The 19,541-nt window shown below is 56.2% G+C and overlaps 1 protein-coding gene across 11 annotated transcripts; it reads right to left on the bottom strand.

Moving 5' to 3' along the window:
* Window positions 1–18,002, bottom strand: MLXIPL (MLX interacting protein like). 11 transcript variants are annotated; one of them, XM_053995358.1, is made up of 19 exons: window positions 17,448–18,002; window positions 11,263–11,369; window positions 11,036–11,118; window positions 10,755–10,844; window positions 10,517–10,561; window positions 10,022–10,220; window positions 9,262–9,339; window positions 8,894–8,941; window positions 7,265–7,360; window positions 5,525–5,697; window positions 5,292–5,442; window positions 4,163–4,236; window positions 3,649–3,820; window positions 2,893–3,005; window positions 2,613–2,756; window positions 2,281–2,408; window positions 1,866–1,989; window positions 606–735; window positions 1–223 (listed from the first exon to the last, which is right to left on the bottom strand). In XM_053995358.1, the coding sequence occupies exons 1-19, from the start codon at window positions 17,741–17,743 to the stop codon at window positions 96–98; spliced, it is 2,379 nt and encodes a 792-aa protein (XP_053851333.1). In that variant the 5' UTR covers window positions 17,744–18,002; the 3' UTR covers window positions 1–95. The 11 variants fall into 11 exon arrangements, with proteins under 11 accessions (XP_053851333.1, XP_053851323.1, XP_053851324.1 ...); XM_053995348.1 differs by having other exon boundaries at window positions 3,649–3,817; window positions 4,848–5,442; XM_053995349.1 differs by having other exon boundaries at window positions 2,613–2,732; window positions 4,848–5,442.
* Window positions 18,003–19,541: the final 1,539 nt, after the last annotated feature.

The following is a 19,541-nucleotide window of genomic DNA, read 5'->3' on the forward strand; positions in this document are numbered from 1 at the left end:
GCACAGCAAGTCCTTTATTGTAGACGGACAGGGCGGGACAGCCCTCGTGCAGTCCCGGTTCCCCACGCCGGTGCCCGTGGGACGCCCTGGAGTAGTCAGATGGAGGAGGAGGCGCCGGGACGTCCCAGCGCCGCCACTGCCCGCGCCGCCTGCTCGGGGACACGGGCCGGGTCGCTGAGAATGGCGGTGGAGATGCTCAGCTGCCGCAGGGAGCTCAAGACGGCTGCGGGGATAGGGGACGGGGGCTGGAATGCGTGACTCATCCTGGGGAAGACGGCGCTGCCCGGCCCCGCTCCAGCCCCCGGAGTGGTGGGATTGGTCCCTTCCACAGTCCCAGCAGAAGCGGTGAAGGGAAACCCACCCCCAGGGGCTTTGGGGAGGGCTGAGCCTGCCCTGCCAGGACAAGGGGTTGGGGCACTTCCGGCTCAGCTGGGGCGTGGGTGTGACAGGAGCACGGGAAATCACTGAGCAGGAGCCCCAGGACGTCCCACAGATCAGCCCTGCCATCCCCCAGGACACTCCTGTTCTTTTCCCCTCTGCCTTTCCCTCCGTCCATGCCAACCCAACTTGGTCAGGGTGCCACAGCCAGGCACAGGGCCACCTACTTGGCCGAAGTGCTGGGAGGGAGCAGTGCTGGTCCAGCCAAGCGAGGGATGTTTGGGTGAGGCTCTCCATGCTGGCTGTGGACACCATGCCATTGAAAGACTCGAAGAGGGGCCGGATGATGATACTGAACTGTTGGGATCAGAAGAGTTAAGGACCAGCTTTGCTATGACAATGGTCTCACTCTTCCCAGGTGTGGGTGGGCATCACCCTCCTATCGCAGCAGGGCAGACTTTCTTGTCTGGACATGGAGCAGAACTGCTGGGACAGCAGGACAGGCCATGGAACAGACCTGCTGAGTGCCTTCCCAGCATAGCATCACACCTGGCACTAGCCCAGACTGCTGGGGTCATGGCATAAGTGTCACCTGGGTAGGCAGTGCGAGACATGCAAAACCCCTGTCATGACTGGGGCTACCAGAAAAGGTTGCTGAGACACAAGACGTCCTCCAGAGCAGGTCAGGGAACCAACTAGAAAAGTGCTCAGGGGCAAGGCAGGACACCACTCTGTCCCATAAGCTCCCCTATTGCTTCCAGCCTGCGGGGACCAGCGTGGTGATTTTGTGCAAGTAGTAATCCACAGAGATACCTCCACCACAAGCATGTCCTAGAGCCCATGTTGGCTTTATAATACCCCATGTCCTGAGGAAGGAGCTCAGAAGAATGCATCAGAAGTAACCTCTGCCTTGTCCAGATGCCCTGTGCTGGATGGGACTATGGGCAGCAGTGCCTTTCATCACTCTGCCACTTGGGATTTCACAGACCTCACAGGCTCTGCCAGTGAGTCCCAGTGTGTCTAATCCATGCTCACAGAGGAGCAGATGCAGCCCTTTGCCCACAGGTTCCTTGGCCCTCGATCCTCTCCATCCCTGTGTTCCCAGGGTATGGCATGCAACCACCAAGACCAAGCCATCATGTCCACAGCTTTGTGTCTGGACCTTTCTTAATCCATGGCTGCTGCCTCTCAGAGCCAGTTCCCATGTCATCAGGAGCAATTCCCTCCATAAGCTTAGCTCCACTTCCCTTCTTCTTGATGACCATTTATCCAACTGTTTCTGATCCCTTGGAGCAGAATATCCCTCCTAACCACAGAATACCAGCATGTTCCCACCATGTGACTTTGGCTGGGAAACATCTCCCTGTGGTCCCCAAAGCCTCCCGAGCTTGAGAGACCTCAAAGACCCAGTAGCAGCAGATGAACCAGAGCACCCGGTGTCTAGTGGAGGGTGAGACGGAGCAGCAGGCACTGGCCCCAAAGGATACGATCCAGAACTTCCAGTTCTGCAGTGTGGAGGAGCGAACATATTCATCAAACATTCTGCGCAAGTGGTCAAAGCGCTGTCGCGTGATGGGCACCCCTGTGGCTGGCAGCTGCTCCTGGCACAGGCTGCGGGGCACAACCAGTGTTGTGGGGCCATGTTTGGGAGGCTGGGAAGCTCAGCAGGAGTTGCCAGCCAATGTCCCCCTCCCAGGGCAAGTGTGGGACCTGGCCCTACTCTGTCCTGCCTCTTGAGCCTCAGCCCTCCCACAGAGAGGGTTTGAGGAGGGACAGTCAGCTGGGAGGTGCTCCAGGGAGACCAGCCATGTCCTGCTGCTATCCTGGCACTGCTGCTTGCTCTGCCTGGCTACCCCAAAGCAGGCAGTGCTCCCCCATCTTCCCCAGCCATGGCTCCCTTACTTGATGGAGCCATTGAGATCCTCGATCTGCTCCCGCAGACGCTGTGCCTCATCCTGCAGAGCTGCCCGCTCCTGCTGCAGCTTGCAGATGTACTCGGCTGTCTTCTGCAGGGTGGTGGCCTTGCTGACCTGGGGGGCCGTGGGGTGAGAGGGGAAGGGGTCCCAGACTACCCTCACACAGCCTCACTGTGTGCCTGCTGTGTGCTCTAGCCTCCTGCACCACAGGCTGGGGCGCAGGAGAGGACCTCTGTGCTGTGGGTCACAGCAGGGATGCAGTGTCTCTGGGTGATGTGCCGTGTTCCTCCATGCCCAGGGCTGGCCCTGGGTACTCACCTTGATGCTGGGCTGAGCACTCAGTGTGCTCACCAAGCTGTGCAGTGTGGTGAAGCCAAGCTTGATGTTGAAGCGTCTCTTCTGCTCAGCGGAGATGTGTGTGATGCGGCGGCTCTCCAGCTGCAGGTCAGCGCCGTCAGGCACCTCCCAGCAGCAGGGACAGCATGGACCACCAGCCCCACTGGGGACAGGCTGGCCCAAAGCTTGAAGTGAAGGTAGATGGTGTCTTGTGGGGAGGATGAAAGGGGGGTGCATATGAAGCTGGCAGCTCTTGCCATACCTTGCTGGACTCGGGCCTTCCCGGACGGGACACAGGCTGGTGCAGGGAGATGCTAGTGCTCTGCCTTGCAGTGGGTCCTGGGGAAATCTGTCTGGGCTTGGGCCAGTCACTGCCTGAAAAAGGGAAGGTGCTGCTATGAAGAATGTGATAGCAACAGTACTCATGACAAGGTGATGTCTCAGCACCTGGGACGGGCAGAGAGGGGCATCCCACAGTGCTGTCCCCACCCCACAAGCCACCCCACTCAGCTGATGGGGATGCTCCACTTCAGCCTCCAAGCACACATTATCCCAAGTCCCTCTCATTTTACAGCTGTTCAGAAATGAGAACATTTAGGATTTGAGATTTTAAATTCCCAGCATTTCTTGGGGTTGAAATTGCATGGAAAGAGTTGCGAGGGGAGCAAGGTTGTGGTGTGCAGCACCAAACTGGACTGGGAACAACACCAGAGCCTGGTTTCCAGCAGCCGTGCTGGTTACTGTGGGTGAAAGCGGATGCTTCTTGCTCCAAAACCAAGCTCCGGGGTTTCAAAACCACAGTCCGACATTTTGCTCCATTTTTGTCTTTCCCTATTTCTGCTTTTGCTGCTGGAGAAAGAAGCAGGTGAAGGGGCACAGAAGGAATCCTCCATGCTCAGCAGGATAAATGGAAATAGCCAGGATTGTAGCCAAAATGAAAATTCCCACAGCGCTTTGTCCAAGCTCTCTGCAGGAGCCCCAGTGCCCTGTGGAGCTCCTTGGGGTGTTCCAGACTCACCACAAGCTGAGGTAGGGGACAGCTGTTCTGCCTTGGGGACTTGCAGGGGGCCCAGCTGTGTGCCCACTGTGTGCAGCAACACTTGGGAAGGGCTGGAGCCAGGAGCCAGTCCTGGGCTCATCTGGGCCATTCTGGAGAGGAAGGTGGCAGGGACTTTGGGGACAGTGCTCTGCTGTTGGGAGAAGACAGAGGAAGGGGATTTGGGGGATGAGCACCCCATGCACACCAGGTTGCATGAGGATGTGCAGCCCCTGCCACCATCTGCAGGGGCAGCCACAGTGCCCCAGAAAAGGGGCCCTGCAAACAGGATGTCTCTTACCTCTGCCTTGGTTGTTTTACAGGAGAAGAAACTCAGGCAACTCCTGTCATCCCCAGCCACCCAGCCACGTGCCCCCTCCTTCCCTCCATTTCTGTCCAGCCCACACCAAAGTGTGACCTCCAGAGCCCATCTCCACCTCTTCCCCAGCAGCCCGCAGAAGGCAATTCCCAACCCAGGGGTTTTTTGAGTGCTTACCGGGGAGACAGGGGTCGTGGGCATGAGTCCTGCACCCATCGGGCAAGGGGTATCCAGCGCCAGATCCTGCTTGGCTGAGGGGTAGGGAGCAGATGGGCACTGCTGTGTGGGGCTCTTGGGGCTGGGGTGACCTTCCCTGCCCCAGGAGACAGCTAGTCCCTCCCTGCACCAGAACTGCTGCAGCCCCTTCCCTGCTGGATTGCCCCAGAGAACAGGGATGCACCTCTGGAGGAGGAGTCTGTTCTCCTCACAGGGGAGTTCACAGGAGCTTCAGGCAGGCAGGGAGCCCTAGCCCCTCCTCAAGCAAGCAGAGGGCCATAACTGTGCACAAGGGACCTGTCTTATTACACCCACAGGTAGCATATTAGGCCGGACACCAATGACCCCCCAGCCTGTTGTGCCAACAGGGCCATAGAGACCAAACTAGGGTCACAAGAACTTCCCAGCAGTGCCTGTTGCCCAGTCCTGGGGCTGGGCTGCATCTCCCTCTGAGGCCACTGAAGCCAGGGCTGATCCCTCAGGCACCTGGGTTTGGAACTACCCCACTATGTGGACTGCCATGTGCCCTGCCCAGTATTCCCTGTGTTGCAACCCCAGGGAGAAATGGGGTCCCCACTCTGATCCCCACAACAGCATGCCCCCCACCTCACTCCTGTGTCCCCCCACAGCCCCCCAACCCTGTTACCTGTGGTCAGGAGCTGGCTTGGGCAGGGGTTGGGCTCAGGCAGGTGGGACAGGGGGTGTCCTGGCAGCCTTCTTGCCTTGGTGCCACTGGGCTTCACCTTGGGCTGCCCACCCTCACCCTGGGGTGGCCCCTTGGGGGGGGTAAACCTGGGGTTGCCCAGTAGGGCGGGGGGCAGGAGCTGGGAGACAGCAGGGCTGGAGTACCCCTGGGGCCCCATGCCTGTGGCATAGCCCAGCCCTGGGACGTAGGGGGCAAAGCAAGGGCTTGAGAGAGGGGAGGCAGGGTGGGTAGCAAGCGAGGGGTCAGGTGAACTGCTGTAGGGGAGCTTAGAGCGGGGAGCTGAGGTGGGGGAGAAGGGGGGTTCCAGGCTCAGCAGTGGTGCCCGGGGGGATGGGATGGGGGGGACATAGTGGGGTGCTGGTGGCTCCAGGCCAAGGCACTTGCCAGGGAAGTCGTATTGCAGTGTGGGCTTGTGTCGGATCTGGGGGCTGAGGCTGCTGGGTGCCACGTCGGGGGGTTCGGGGGGCAGGGGGGCCAGGGGCAGCTCAGAGCCCAGGAAGGTGCTGTGGAGGCTGAGCTGGGAGGCACCACTGGGCTGCAGAAGACATGACAGGGTCAGGGTGGGTGACTGGTACACCACCAGTAAGCCAAAGGCTGCAGGCTGGGATCCCACTCACCTGGAGGAGGGTGCCGGGTAGGAGTGGGGCCTCGGGGCTCACAGGCAGACCCCGAGCACCCATCAGGGAACCCCCACTGCTGAACAGGGGCTCAACCATGGGCGAGAAGCAGGATGGATCCTGGTAGCCCAGTTGTGTCTGAGATGAGGGTGGCCGGTGGCTGGTGAAGATTTCTGCAGAGTCAAGTAGAGACACAGTGACCGGCATAAGTGGACCTGCCCGGAGGGGAGGGGGACACCCTGGGGCATGAGGGGTGGAACCATACCCAGCTACTGGCATTCTGCACTTTTTGGGGCCAGGGCAGCTCCACTCAGGGCTAACAAGTTCTGTGCTGCCCACTCCAGTGCTGCTGTGCATGCAGTCTGTGGCTAACCACATCCCATGGCCTTCCCGAAGCTGAGCCGCGTGACCCTGCCGCGACTCCCGCTCCCTTCCTCTCTCCTTCCCACAACCCTGGTCCTTCCGCAGGCCCAGACACCACAGCACAAAGGGCTGGCCCCACACTTTTGGCAGCTGTCTCTCTGGGCACATCAGCCCCATTAATGCCTTGGCTCAGTGCCTGTGTCAATGCTGGTTCTGGCATCACCACAGCGAGGGTTTTTCATGGAGAGGATGACTGTGGGACACGGGTGGCACTGCTGGATGCTTCCTTGTAGGATGGAGTAGGAGGGTTCACTAGGTTTGCTGCCTAGCAGCCCCTGGCACAGGTGCAGTGCCTGAGCAGCCACTGGAGACAGGCACTTGCATCTCCTCTGGGAAGCACCCAGCTGTGCTCTCCAGCCCTTGGCTGGCACTGGCAGTGCCAGCTCCAGGCCCTGCTGCTAGTTCTGCCCACCTGGTGTGTACAGCCATGCTCAGGGCACCATCTGTGGTCCAGGCTCCAGCACCTGGGGTGCCCTGGCTGGGACCCACAAAGGCCTAAGACCCTGCTGAATCTACACCAGAGAGGCAAACATGCCAGCACAGTGGGATGCCAGGGGGCTGGGCATGGTGATGATTCCAGCACGCCATACACTGCCATCTGAGGGGAATGCTGATGTGAGACAGGACAGAGCCACTGCTGAGATGTCCCAGTCAGCTCTCAGACTGCCTCTTACCCCTGCCACAGTCATGGTGAATCCCTGACAGCACGTCAGGGCCATCCCTGCCCCTCCACAGTACTTTGTGTGTGCCGCCGTGCTGCCAGGCAGGAGCTTGGCCTTCCTGGGATGCAGTCCAGCCCCCACATTGCCCCCACCTCAGCCATGCTCACACCAGGATGTCCCTGCCACCAGCACTGAAGCTCTGCAGGTATTTTTAGGAATTTGCGGTACCCAATCTGCCAGATCCGACTGTGCCTCTCACCGTGCCAGACCCTCTCACTGTTCTACAGGGATGGAAGGTGGCTGGCAGTCCCTGGCAGCCTTGTCCTCCCTTTCCCCTGCCCCTTCCTCACCCCATAGCTCTTGCCCATGCTCTTCTTCACTGTTGTATTGCCCTGTTACACTCTAAGCAGTGCGGCATGGCCAGGGCACAGCCTGCACAAGGGAGAAGAGCCTGCGTGGTCAGCAAGGCTGACCTGGTATCCTGACCTTGGTATCCTGCTCAAACTTGGGGATGCTCTCCAATGTGATTGGGCCTTCCCAACCCAAAGACCCTTCAGCACTTGTCCCAGGCTTTGGGGAGAGCCCTGCAGTGCAGCAGAGCATTGCCACCCCATGGGACGGACAGCCCAGCCCCAGTGCCCAGCACCGATCCTACCTGGAGCACGGTGCCAGCAGGGCACAGGGCCGGACTGCTCCCTCGCCTCTGCCATCAGGACTTGTCCATCTGCCTCACACCGCGCTCCAGCACCCGCTGCAAACACGAGATGCTTCCTCATTTGGGGATTGGTTTGCAGGCACTGACTGACAGGCACTGAGCTCTGCCACACCACCCCACACAATGACAGCCCTGTGATCCCATGGTGCCTACCCCACATGCCTGCCCTGTGTAGCTCTGCACGAGGCTGCAGGGTGATCCTTGCTCCCAAGTTGCCTGCCCTGCTGAAAAAGTGAACTTTTGGGACATAATTGGGTTGGCTGGCACCCAGCACCCCAATCTCCTCTCCCAGCTCTCCCCACAGTCCCAGGGGTACAAGGCACACACAGTGCTCAGATGTAACATGTTATTGCCCAGGGAGCTGCTCCATCCAGGACAAAACTCCCACCACCAGGTCTCCAAGCACCCTATGGGATGCTGCTCTGTCCCAGGACACACTAGCCTGGCAGACCAGGAGCCACAGCTAGACTTGGGACCCTCCCCAGCTCCAACAGTGTCCCTGGGCTGAGGCACTGGACATGGTCAGAGCAGGAAGGGATGTTTCCTTCTAATGTTGTGGTCTGCAGTAAGACCCATCCCATTGCCAAGAAGCACCCTGAAGTAAAATGCAGGCCTTTTCCCAGGAAAAAAAGCCAACCTAACTGATATATTGGTTCAGAAAGGAATCACTGTGCTCCTGCCATCTCCTGCTGAGCTTGAGGCCATGCTGGGCCCTCAGAGAGGTTCTGGAGCTGCTGCTGTGACACCATACGGGACCTCTCAGGATAAGGAACACTTACCAAGTGTCAATTTGACCCACTTGGAGCTGTCAGCTGTCACCTTCTAGCAACTGATGCCCACTTGGAGCACCAGGGGACAGAAGGTGAAGCACCAACCATGGCAACAGACCCTCTTCCCAGCATACCTCACTCTGATGGGATCTGTGGTTGGAATGAGTTGAGAGGGCGCTGGCAAGAGTCTTCCCACCTCATCTATCCCAAGAACATCCATTCCAAGGGCACACATGCCACCACGTGCCCTGGCACATAGATTGCCCATCCTGCTCCCTGCCAGCATCTGGTCTTGCAACACCCCACAGCCATATGGCGCAAGTACCCTTTTTTCCTCCTCCTGGAGGAAGTGGAGATGGGCCATGGAGCTCCAGGCTGCTCACACAGGGGTCTGGAGATGCTGGTGCTGCCCAAGGCCACTAGCTATAACTGGGTAGCCAGCAGGCTCCCACATTGTGCACAGGCTACCAGCTCTGGCATGTTAGAGGGCAAAGCTGGTCCCCAACAGTGCCTTGCTCTGGCATTTGGGGACACTGCTGTGACCAAGACATGTCCCAGATGACTGCATGGACATTTCACAGCTCAGAGCCTGCATGGCAGCATGGGGCAGTTTGCCACTGCCCACTTGCTGGTGTTCCCACAGCTGGAAACCAGCGCCAGATTTGTCTTTGGGCAGCCTGGCAGGGACAGTGACTTGTCCCCAGCGGATGTAGCACAGCCCTGTGCAGGGTCCCAGCTCCAAGCCAACCACCCAGGCTGGCTGGACAGTGGGGTGAGGAGGACACTCAGCAGAACTTACTCTCTAGAGGTTTCCTCTTCCTCTGGGGGACAATTGTCTTTCCTCTATCTGCAGCCAAAATGAGGGGCTTTAGCACTCCTAGAAATAACCTCTTTTTCTAGAAATTCCCTCCCACAGCTCCTGGCCAAGCCCTTCCTGACCTTCTGTGGCTCTTTCCAGGGGTAGGCAGGCACAACAAGGCTCTGCCTTCAGCCTCTGCCCATCCATGCTGCTTTTCCCATGCCATTAGATGTCCAGTGCTTTCTGCCTGTCTCAGCAATTCCCACTACTGCCAGGCCAAACCTGTGACCCCCCCCCCCCCCCAATTTAGGCAGTCACAGCATGCAGGGCTGGGTGGGATGTGGTACTGCATCCAGGCTGCCTCTTACCTGATATGTCCATGTCATCCAGGCTGGGCTGCAGGGGTGCCAAATCCGGCTGTATCATGTCAGCATTCCCAACATACGCTGGAAGAGGACAGAGCTGGAACATCAAAGTCCAGCCACTGCATCCCTGAGACCCACCTTGAGGGCTGCTCCCACCACTGCCTTGACACCTACCTGGCTGCCACACCTCTATGTCACCCCAGAACCACCCTGTGTCACTGCACCCTGCCCTGGGCAGGGAGATAAGTTCCTACCCTGAGGAGAGCCGGGGCCATCCCATCCTATCTCACCACTGTCCATCAGCACCTCTAGGGCCTCATCCAATTCCCAGGAACCCCAGTGAAAGGCTGATCCTTGGCACAGAACCTGGCTGGAGCTGCAGATGCCCGAGGGACGTGGCCAGGTAGGGACAGCAAAGAGTGGCCATGGAAGCAGGACCTGCCCTGGGGGCTGGGGCAAAGTCCTTCATGGTGCTGGTGGTCCCTGGGGAGCTCAGCCCAGAGACAGCACATCCTGGTGCATAGGGAACCACAGGAGAAGGAGATGATCCCACCCTGCCCAAACACTCCTTAAGCATCCCCTCCCCTGGTGGATCCTGTTTGGGCAGAACAGGAACATCCCTTCCCCCTGCCCCATCAGGGCAGATGCCAGGGCACCCTGCCTGCCCAAAAGGACATGGCTGGCAGCTCTCAGGGGCTAAGCCAAGAAACAGCACCTGGATTCCTCCTCCACACCTTGCTGAAGCATGGTCTGCAGCACCTACCATCTTCGGGGAGCACCTGGTGGGTGCTGGGCATCTGTGTCATGGTGAAGAGGGTGTCAGATATGTCTGAGAGGAAGGTGTCCAAATCGAAATGCTGCCTGTTCCCACGGTCCTCCTCCTCATCCCCAAGCAGCATGGGCACTACGTTGCAGAAGAGCTGGTTGCACCATTTCTCCGTTGGCCTCCAGACGTCCTCATCCTACATGAGGTAGAGCAAAGGAGCCGAGTGGATGCCTTTCATGGGTAGGGTCCATGTCTGGCTCCCTGGCTGCTCCCCTGGCAGCTCCCATGCTCCCTGCAGTGTTTGCTCCCTCCAAACCTTAACACCTGGCACATTGCTACTTCCAGAGGGTGAATCCAGCATCCCAGGTGCTTAGCATCCCATTCCAATGGGCTTATCATGCCCTGGGGCTTTTCTTTGCCCTTTTGCCCAGTGCAGGGGTCCAAACTGTGTTCCCCTTTCTCCCTCTTCCCACCCTTCCTCAGCAGACTCACCCGCTTTGGACTGGAGATCCCTCCCTCCCGTGTGGCTTTTCGGAGCTGGAAGGAGAAGACAGCCTAGGTCACCCCCCAGGCAGGGAGAGCTCAGGGGGCCAGCCAACATCCCCCTGCCATGCTGGCAAAAGCCTGTCATGTCCTGCCCTGTCAGCCATGGCTCCAGGTTGGTCACACTCTTCCATTCCACTGCTGGCACTGCCACAGGATGGGGAGCAGCATGGGCAGAGCCACTCACCCGCTTCTTATAGTAGATCCTCCATTTGTGGTACTCTCTCATCACCACCTCAATGCGGCGTTTCCAGTAGTTGCCCTCCAGCACGACAGCCTAGGGGGCAGGACAGGGGGTCGTGGCTGAGCTCTCTGGCCCCAGCACCCCACAGCCAGACCTGCCTTCCTTGTGCCTTATCAGAAACACCTTTTCCAGCAAATCTATGAAATGCAACATGTCCCCAGATCCCCACTGTGTCACACAGACCGTCGTGCTGCCCCAGAGAGCTGCAAGGGACCCTGCCCTACCTCTGGTTTTCGGTGCTCATAAGCCTCCATGCCTTCCAGAGGGGTGACGAAGCCACACACAGGGTTTTTCCTCCGCTCCACATCTGCACAGGGAAGAATACAGCTGGCTGTGTTCCATGCCCCATCCCTATCTCTGCACCTGTACACGGTCATTCCAGTGCCAGCTCCATCCCACTGGCACAGCCTGGCATCTGGCAGACAGAGTGGGGTCCGGTGCCCATACTCACATTGGATGTACCATGCTCTCCAGATCACATTGTTGAGTCGAATTTTATCCCAGCAAAGCAGCCGCAGCCCCTTGAAATTCTTCCACTTTGGCGATACTAGCTTCCCACTGAAACACCAAGCAAAGGGGGGGCTGAGGGGCACCACCTTGAAAGGTGTCCAGGGGCCACCAGCCTGGTGGTAGGTCGGGAGCAGGTACAGCCACATGACTCTGCTGCAGGTGCTTGCCAGGCACCTGTGGGAGCACCCAGTGGAGCATTCCAAGCTCCTGCACACCCTGGGAGCAGCACAGACCTAAACCCTGAGCTTCACAGACCCACAGAAGGCTTCTCAAACCCCTGGATTAAAGCACAGCCCATTGAGGCATTGATTCCTTGATGTTTGAGCCCCAGCTTTGAGGCGGGATCCTGCTGCCCCTGACCAAGCCAACTGTGTCCTGGCTCTGGAGGACAGGAAGGTAAGTCTCCTGCCCAGGTGAGATGCATGGTGACATGTACTGTAGTGGCTCTTGCCTCATCATAGTGTTTGGGCAGCTAATTCTGACCCTTCCTTTAACACCAGGCAAGGCTTGGAAATGCTGCCTTCAGCTGGAGCAGTCAAGGGCAGCCCTTGTGGAGGGTCTGGGAAGGCAGGACAACACTGGAGGATGTTCAGGATGTTAAGGGACACTTGCCTGTGCTCCAAGACAGACACAGAGTGACTCCAGCCCTGACCTCTTCTCCACACCGATCCCCACAAACCTGGCCCCCCAGCCTGAGCTGGGCTCCCTGCTTCCCATTTCCTGGTTCCCAGAGGCAGCTGTGTTTGTTCTGCAGCTCATCGTACTGGTGGTGATGTCCCTGATGGGACCTGCAGTGCAGGAAGCCTCATTTCACTCCTCGTCTTGTTTCCATCCAGCTGAGGAAAACAACCCCTCACGTGCAGCCACCGAAGGGGTCCTGAGGGTCCTGCTGCCCCAGGAGCTCTGAGGGGGAAGCCAGGGTCCCTCTGCCTTACTTTGGGGTCCATTTCACATCTCCAACTCTTCCATCAACATGGCGTGGCTTCAGGGCAATGCCAGGTGCTCCAGAGGTCCCTTTGAGAGCTGGCTGCAGGCTGCATGGCATTCCTGCCTGGGAAGCCATGTCCCTGTCCAGCAGACAGTTTGCACCCTAAATATCTTGGTGCTGCTTTGACTCCTACTTCTCCTTGGTACATGTGTGGAGCAGGAAAGGTGGAAGCTGAGCTGGTGTCAGGGTGCTGTATCCCCTGTTCCCAGCCTCTCCAGGTGCCACCTGGCCGTGCCCCCAGGGAGGTGCTGGGAATGAGAGTGGTGCATGAAGGCTCTGACTTGTTCATTAACCTCTAAGTGCTCTCAAATAATGATTTTGGTGGGTTCTGTTTTGACCTGCCTTATAATCTGCCTCTGACAGAGGGGGAAGACTGGGGACCCCTACAATTCCAGAGCCTGATGCAGGGATGTGTCTAGGAGCAGGTGCAGGAGTGGATGGGGATGGTCTCCCAAGGGAGACCCAGTCTGACACGTGGCCCCCGGGGCTGGGGAAGGACCTGTGACTCCAGCCTGCAGAGAGTTAAGGCTGACACTGACCACTCTGCTATCATCAGGATTTTGAACTTTCCCCAGGCGCACATGGCAAACAGCAAGATGGTGCCAAGTGGAGGAGCCAATGGAAGAGACAGGATTCCTGGGCACATGGCCAGATCATGCTGGTCAAGGCCATGTTCCTCACTCACAGCCAGCTGAAAAGAGCAGCAGGAGCCTGTGGGACACACCTTGGCCTCGTGTGAGGCCAGTGGGCCATGGCTAGGAGTTGCTGTGGGGCCTGGAGGCAGCAGATGCCTTTGAGCTTTACCACCAAATGCCTTTTTCCCCCCGTAATGATCCTTTCAGTTTTGGGGCTTAACAGGCTGATCTTTGCCCCCTGCTATGCCTTGAATAGGGCCCCACCCTTCCCTGCAATTATCTCCCCTGGGGAGATGGATGCAAACTTCCCATTGAACCGTAGGAAGGTTACAAGGTGCCCCAAACAGGTTGGGGGTCCTGCTGCCCTACACTGTCAGAAGGAGGGGGACATAGATCCAGCCACTGGCTACAGCGTGTTTGTGGGATAGGGTGAGATGGGCTGGCACCCACCAGTGGCAGGTACCACCTGTGGCAACAGGGCTCAGCCTCGGTCCAATACTGGCATGGGTCCAGCAGTACCTTGTTTGGTCTATGACTCATTTACCCATCCAGCAGTTTCAGGTGTTGCAGTCTCTGATTTCATGGCAACATGGGTACTTTCCTCTTCATCAACAGCAAGAGGAGCTGCTGTATGAAGAGAGGAGTGATCTGGAGAGTTGCAGGGCTGCACCAGCACACCAGCCCGGCCCCTCTGCACAATCCTTGAACAGGATCAAAACCTAGGGGAATGATAGAAGAAAGAAGTGCAACTCCTTGCCATGAATTACAGCAGAACAACAGTGCAGCGTGGGTAGGTTTAGCCCAAGCACAAGAGCACTCATCAGACCCCCTAGAATGGAGGTCTTCTGCAAGAAAAAAATAGGGTTGAATGATGAACTCCAGTGAGTGCATCCCTGGAATCTCTGCCTGGTGTTCACTACCCCTGTGTAAGCATTAAGGGCACTGTGAGTTAGAGAATCAATAGCAGCAGTTCCACTTCTCCCAGGGGAGACACAGGCTGACAAGAAGATGAATTAGTAGGGAATTGGCACACAAAATACCTTGTTTTAAATCACAAGAGAGGCTGAGAGTATACTCCAAGTCACTTCCCAGTCTGATATCCCTGCTTGTCAGATCTCCTCTCTGGAGCACAAGACAGATGTTGCCAGGTAAGACCACGAATGACTGCAGTTCACATCTCCCAGTCTGCCCCCAGTTTTCCTTCCCTCAGGAGGATGTTCCCCAGATCAGTGATTCCGAACAGTAAGTCACAGGAGGGGGTGTGAGCCCAGCCATGACACTGTGCAGGTCACACTGTGGTGATGTAGAGGATGAGCCTTCTCATACTAAGGGCAAAATGTCAGCAGCTCCTGAAGGAGCTCAGCTCCACCCTCAGATTTTTGGGTAATGAGATGCAGCTAGGTGAGCTGCAGGGAGAAACAACATTCTAGGGAAGGATTCAAGGAATGCAGGATGTTGCAGGAGAAGGAGTGGAAAAGGATCATTAAGCAGGAAGCTGCTCTAAATGTCCTGGAATATAGGTAAAAAGGAACTGCTTCATCCTAGCCTTAGGAGGAAGACCTCAGAGAGGGGAGTTACCTCTTTTTCGGGGATCTGAGGAAACAAATTACTGCTGGAAGCAAACCTTGATGTGGAGAGAGCATTTCTTTACCAATGAGGGGTGATGCACAGTCCTGCCCATGGAAGGAAGATAAGTCATATCCTCAGAATGATTGCTTAGGCTGAGACAGGACTGCTATAATATCTGTGAAATGCAGAGGAGGAATGCTGGAGAGGGGAAGAATTCCAGCTGTAACCATTGAAAAATATTTAGGGAAAGTTTAGTGAGTTACCTTTGAAATGGTGTGAGCCCAGACAGCAAAGGATGCAGCAGTCACAGCTCACCCAGAGACAGGATAGTTTTCCCCTCTGCTCCACACTGCTATGGCCAAATCTGGACATTGTGTCCAATGGACAGAGAGGGAGGTTTACAAACTGGAGTGATCCTGGAGGAGGATATCAAGGTGATTGGGGACTAGTATATGTGACAGAAGAGGACTGTGAGGGATGTGTTTGTTCAGCCTGAAGAAGGTGAAGAGAGAATTACTGCCATCAGCTGCCCTAAGGAGGAGACTGAGCCAGACAGTTCTCAAACATGCACTGAGAAAGGCCAAGGGGAAACAGACATAAGAATTGGAACAGGTAAACTCCAAACTAGAGCCAGGGACAGCAATTCCCTATGGGAGAGGGGCAGCTCTGAGCAGACTGCACAGGTGGTGGGGTCACATCCTAGGGCTCCATCTGTCAAAGTGATGGCCCCGAGCAACCTCATCTGGCTTTGGATCTAGTCCTGCCCTGCATGAGAGTTGTATGAGGAACTCCACAGCTGCCTCCCAGGTGACAGCTTACAGTGGTTTCTCCTTCGTTAGGAATTTAGTCTGAGCTTAACTGTGGGTGCTCTCCTGAAAGATGGAGGATATTGGGCTGGTGACTCCAACTGAGGCTGTGTTGCCTCTGGGAACCTGGCTGGAAGGGGAGGTGTGAAATGGCAGGTGATGCAGAGCAGTATCAAATCAGACAACACTAAATGTAGAAACACACCAAGAACACTTAACTCCATTTTTCCACCCTGATACCTTTCTCCAGCTGCTGCCTGCAAGTGCGTCAAAAATGTATTAGCAAAAGAAAGGCTAAGTGAGCCGGGGTTGTCCAGCCTGGACAACCTTAGAGACCTTAGAGCCCCTCCCAGTGCTTAAAGAGGATCCAAGAGAGCTGGAGAGGGATTTTGGTCAAGGGCCTGGAGTGACAGGACAAGGTGGAATGATTTCACAGTGTCAGAGGACAGGGCTAGATGGGATATTGGGAAGAAATTCTTCCCTGTGAGGGTGGTGAGATCCCAGCACAGCTTGCCCAGAGAAGCTGTGGCTGCCCCATCCTGGAAGTGTCCAAGGCCAGGCTGGACAAGGCTTGGGTGAGCGTCCCATTACATAGGAGCCAGTATCTGCACTTCCATGCTCAGCGTAGGAAGGAAATGAGCCACTGAGAGTCCAGGGAGTGGGGAAAACTGGAGCAATAGAACCCTGACTGCAGTGAAATGGCCAGCCCCCAGTCACACACAGTACTCCAACTGTCAAAGCCCTTGTACCCTGTCTGTTTCCACTCTGCCTGGGAGCTCCAGAGCCCAGGGGCACACTGAAGCTGCCTTGCACCTCATGAGTCTACAGTTTGAGCACCCTAGTGTGACAGTGTCTGTTTTTCCAGCCTCAAAGCTGCAGGGCTCAGGTATGGAAAGAATGGGGCTGGGAGAAGAAAAGACAGAGAGGCCACCAGTGTCTCTATGACCCCTGTTTGTGGCACTCAGGGGTGGCCTGCCCAACCAGGAAGCATGATCCTTACCTGGGTCACCCCATGCTGAGGCTCCCTGTGCTCCCAGAGAGCACTGCCTTCCCCAGCCCCTTGGAGCAAAGCTATGCTGTGCTGGCTGCTGGCAAACTGGGATGATCCCATCCACCACTTGGGATATGGTGATGGGTCAGATGTACACAGCTATGTGGGAACTGGTACCTTTGGAGTGCTGTCTCTGTGCCCAGCATCCCCAAGGATGTCCTGGCAGTGACCACATTCCCTATTGCATCGAGCACTCAAGGACTCTAAGGCAAACCTGAGAGCTCAGCCACTGGATGAGATCCTGGATGAGGTAATAGGCACCTCCTTCAAGGCTGCTTTGCTGAGGTTTTGCTTTCACGTGGTAGAACATCATCATCTAGGTTTTCACATTTGGACATTTTGGGAGAGCTATACAAGTGGTTTGACACTGACACCATGCTGATGCCACGCTGGAGAGCACTCAAAACCTCGGGGCTTGGCAAAGGAGGGGAGCTGCCTCCAAGAATGTGGACTGTGGCCATAGGAGACACATTGCAGTCTGTCCTGTTGTCACCAAAGAGCTGTCACTGGGCTTTGGCAATTTGTGTGGCAGAGGAACAAGGCAGGCACCCATCTGATTTTGCTGGTGAGAAGCAGGAAAGCTTTCAGGAGACCTTGGACAAAACCCATGCAGCCATCCAGTCCCAAGTGCTACTGCATGTCATGGAATAACCTCAGAACACAGGGACAGAGTCAAGGACGGAAGGCAGGACTCCTGCTCTGGGTTGGATTGCCAAAGAACTGAGCTGTCCACAGGGTCACTGCTGCTCTACAGAGTGTGCTAGGTCTGGCCATGGGGGAAGTACATCTGGGCACAGTGACACCAGATCTCATGGGAAAATGGAGGAGAGTCAAGATACACGTGGAACAGAGAAGCTTCTCACCTGGCTCCGCAGCCAACAACCCAGCATCAGCTCTTTCTCCCTGAAACTTTCCAGGATGGCAATTTCTGAGCATATGACACATCACAGCCCATGGAGAAGAGGAGGAGGAGGTCAGATGGAAACAAATTCCTGGCTGGGGAATGGGGCTCAGCTAGCCTCCTGCCTTCAGCTAGCTGGGGGTGCGTAAGACACACACAAGGGCTCTAGGACTCACCTGTACTCCAGGCTCATGCACTCAAAGAGCCGGGTGAGGGTCGGGTCAATACTCCGGGGATCAGCCAGCTCGGGCTCGGCACGGTGGTGCCGTCGCCGGGGCAGTGAGTCGCTGTGCGGGCACGACACCATGAAGTGGCCACTGTGGATGACCTGGGAGTAGTTCTGTGCTGCAGCATTGGGTCCTGTGCCACCCACAGCTGCGTCCTCTGAGTCAGAGTCAGAGTCGGAGACGGGGCAAGGCCCAACCGGAGGCTCCAGGAAAGGTCCCGGTAGTCCCACCTGAGTTCCTGCCATTCCTGCTGCCTACTGGGGAGCCCTTATGGATCTGACCCAGCACTGTGATCCGTGTCCCGGCTGAGCTGAAGCCCTACAGACACTGCACTGGAATCGAGCACATGCTGAGCTCCCCAGTACAGAACACTGGCACCACGCCTCCTCCTAGGCACCTCCTCCACGCAGCCGACAACACCGTCTGTTCCTTGCTCCAGGGTTCAGCGGTTGGTTCCCCAGGGCGGATTCGCTGCCAGCCTTATTTATAGTGCTGGTGGCTGATCCCGCCCATGGCAGACCATTAGCAGGACACGTCCAGTGGCCACCAAGCACCAGAGCTTCAGCTCCATGCCACTGTCCTGCTCCAGCAGTGTCCTAACAACGCCAGCTTTTACATCCCCCGCACACCTGGGGAGGAGCACTATGGGTCCCCTTCCCCCCGTTACTGTGGCCAAGGGTTGGCTGGCAGTCGGCTCTGTTTACCTGGAGTTAATCACTGATCCTGGGTGCTGGTGGAGTGAGGAGCAGGCGGTATTTACCCAGTGCCTCTGCTTTAATGGATCTCCCTGCACTTTCAAGGGAACAAATACAGATTAAGGGACACAAACAGGTAAAATTATAGCAACGGGCACTCAGCTCAGCACGATGCAAGCCAAGGCACTGAGCCAAGTGCTGAGCTGAGAAACAGCCCCAGGAAAGCGTGATCCAAGCTGAGATCCAGCAGGAGAGGGGATACAAACAACAAATGTGAGAGAGAACAGATACGAGTTTGGGTATGGTGGGATTTACACACCTTGTTGTCATGTAATCCTTAAAATCAAAGAATCATCAAATCCTATAATTATTTGTGTTGGAAGGGACCTTAAAACTCACCTCATTCCACTCCCTTTCCACTAGACCAGGGACACCTTCCACAAGAGCAAGTTGCTCAAAGCCCTGTCCAACCTGGCCCGGAGTACTTCCAGGGATGAGGCAGCCACAGCTTTTCTGGGCAACTTGTGCTCAGACCTCACCACCCTCACAGGAAATAATTTTTTCCTAATATCCACTCTAAATCCACCCTGGATTGCCTTCACCTCTGAGGTTTCCTGAGAGAGGTGGGCAGGCAAGGTTTGATGCACCAACCCCTGCTCCATGACAGTGGATCTTTGATAAATACAGGATGTGGAATGTGCCATCCCAGCCAGACCTGTGTTGCAAGCATCTGCTCACTGACCTGAGCCACAGGACACAGCACATATAATTTCAGACTTAAACCACTTTTCTCTCTGGTTTCTGGCAACTTCTTTCCCAGCCCCACATCCTGGAAGGAGCACACATGCCTGGAAAGCACCCAGGCAGAGATCTTAGTACCTCCTCTATGGCCATAGATAGAGTATAAATGGGTGGGATAAACTCAGAATAGACGGCTGCAGGCATTAGAACCCTAATCCAGTTTGTAGACGGAGCTGAATACTTTCCATACCACCCAGGTAAGTCCAAGAAGGGTCAGCAGCTATCCAAAGTATTCTCCAGAGCTAGAAGAAGAATATACACAAAAAGCTGGTTTGGACAGCTTCTACACTGGTTGGTGCAAACTTCCCTTTCAGACCATTTCTTCACTTGAGAACCATGTCTTCATTTCCCAGCCAGATTTCTGTGGGTCTGTAGCTTTTTTTTCTCTCTGTGATCCATTACAACCACCTCAGCCTATCTCAAGCTGCCTGTCAGGATGTTGAATAGAGAAGTAATTTTAAAAGCACTGTCTGTATATATTTTAAAGCAGTAATGGGCATGTGAATGTCCTGGGAAACTAAGAATTAGGCAAGGCACAAAGAAACAA

Source organism: Vidua macroura, chromosome 20, assembly GCF_024509145.1.
Source record: "Vidua macroura isolate BioBank_ID:100142 chromosome 20, ASM2450914v1, whole genome shotgun sequence".
NCBI lineage: Eukaryota > Metazoa > Chordata > Aves > Passeriformes > Viduidae > Vidua > Vidua macroura.

What these genes read in the sequence shown, in the direction of transcription:
- MLXIPL (XM_053995347.1), bottom strand. Translation starts at nt 17,743, where the DNA reads ATGGCAGGAACTCAGGTGGGACTACCGGGACCTTTCCTGGAGCCTCCG. An exon ending in GAAGAGGAAACCTCTAGAGA is followed by an intron (nt 7,361 to 8,893) that starts GTAAGTTCTGCT and finishes TCGTGTTTGCAG; the next exon opens with CGGGTGCTGGAGCGCGGTGT. An exon ending in CTGCTGGCACCGTGCTCCAG is followed by an intron (nt 5,698 to 7,264) that starts GTAGGATCGGTG and finishes TTGACTCTGCAG; the next exon opens with AAATCTTCACCAGCCACCGG.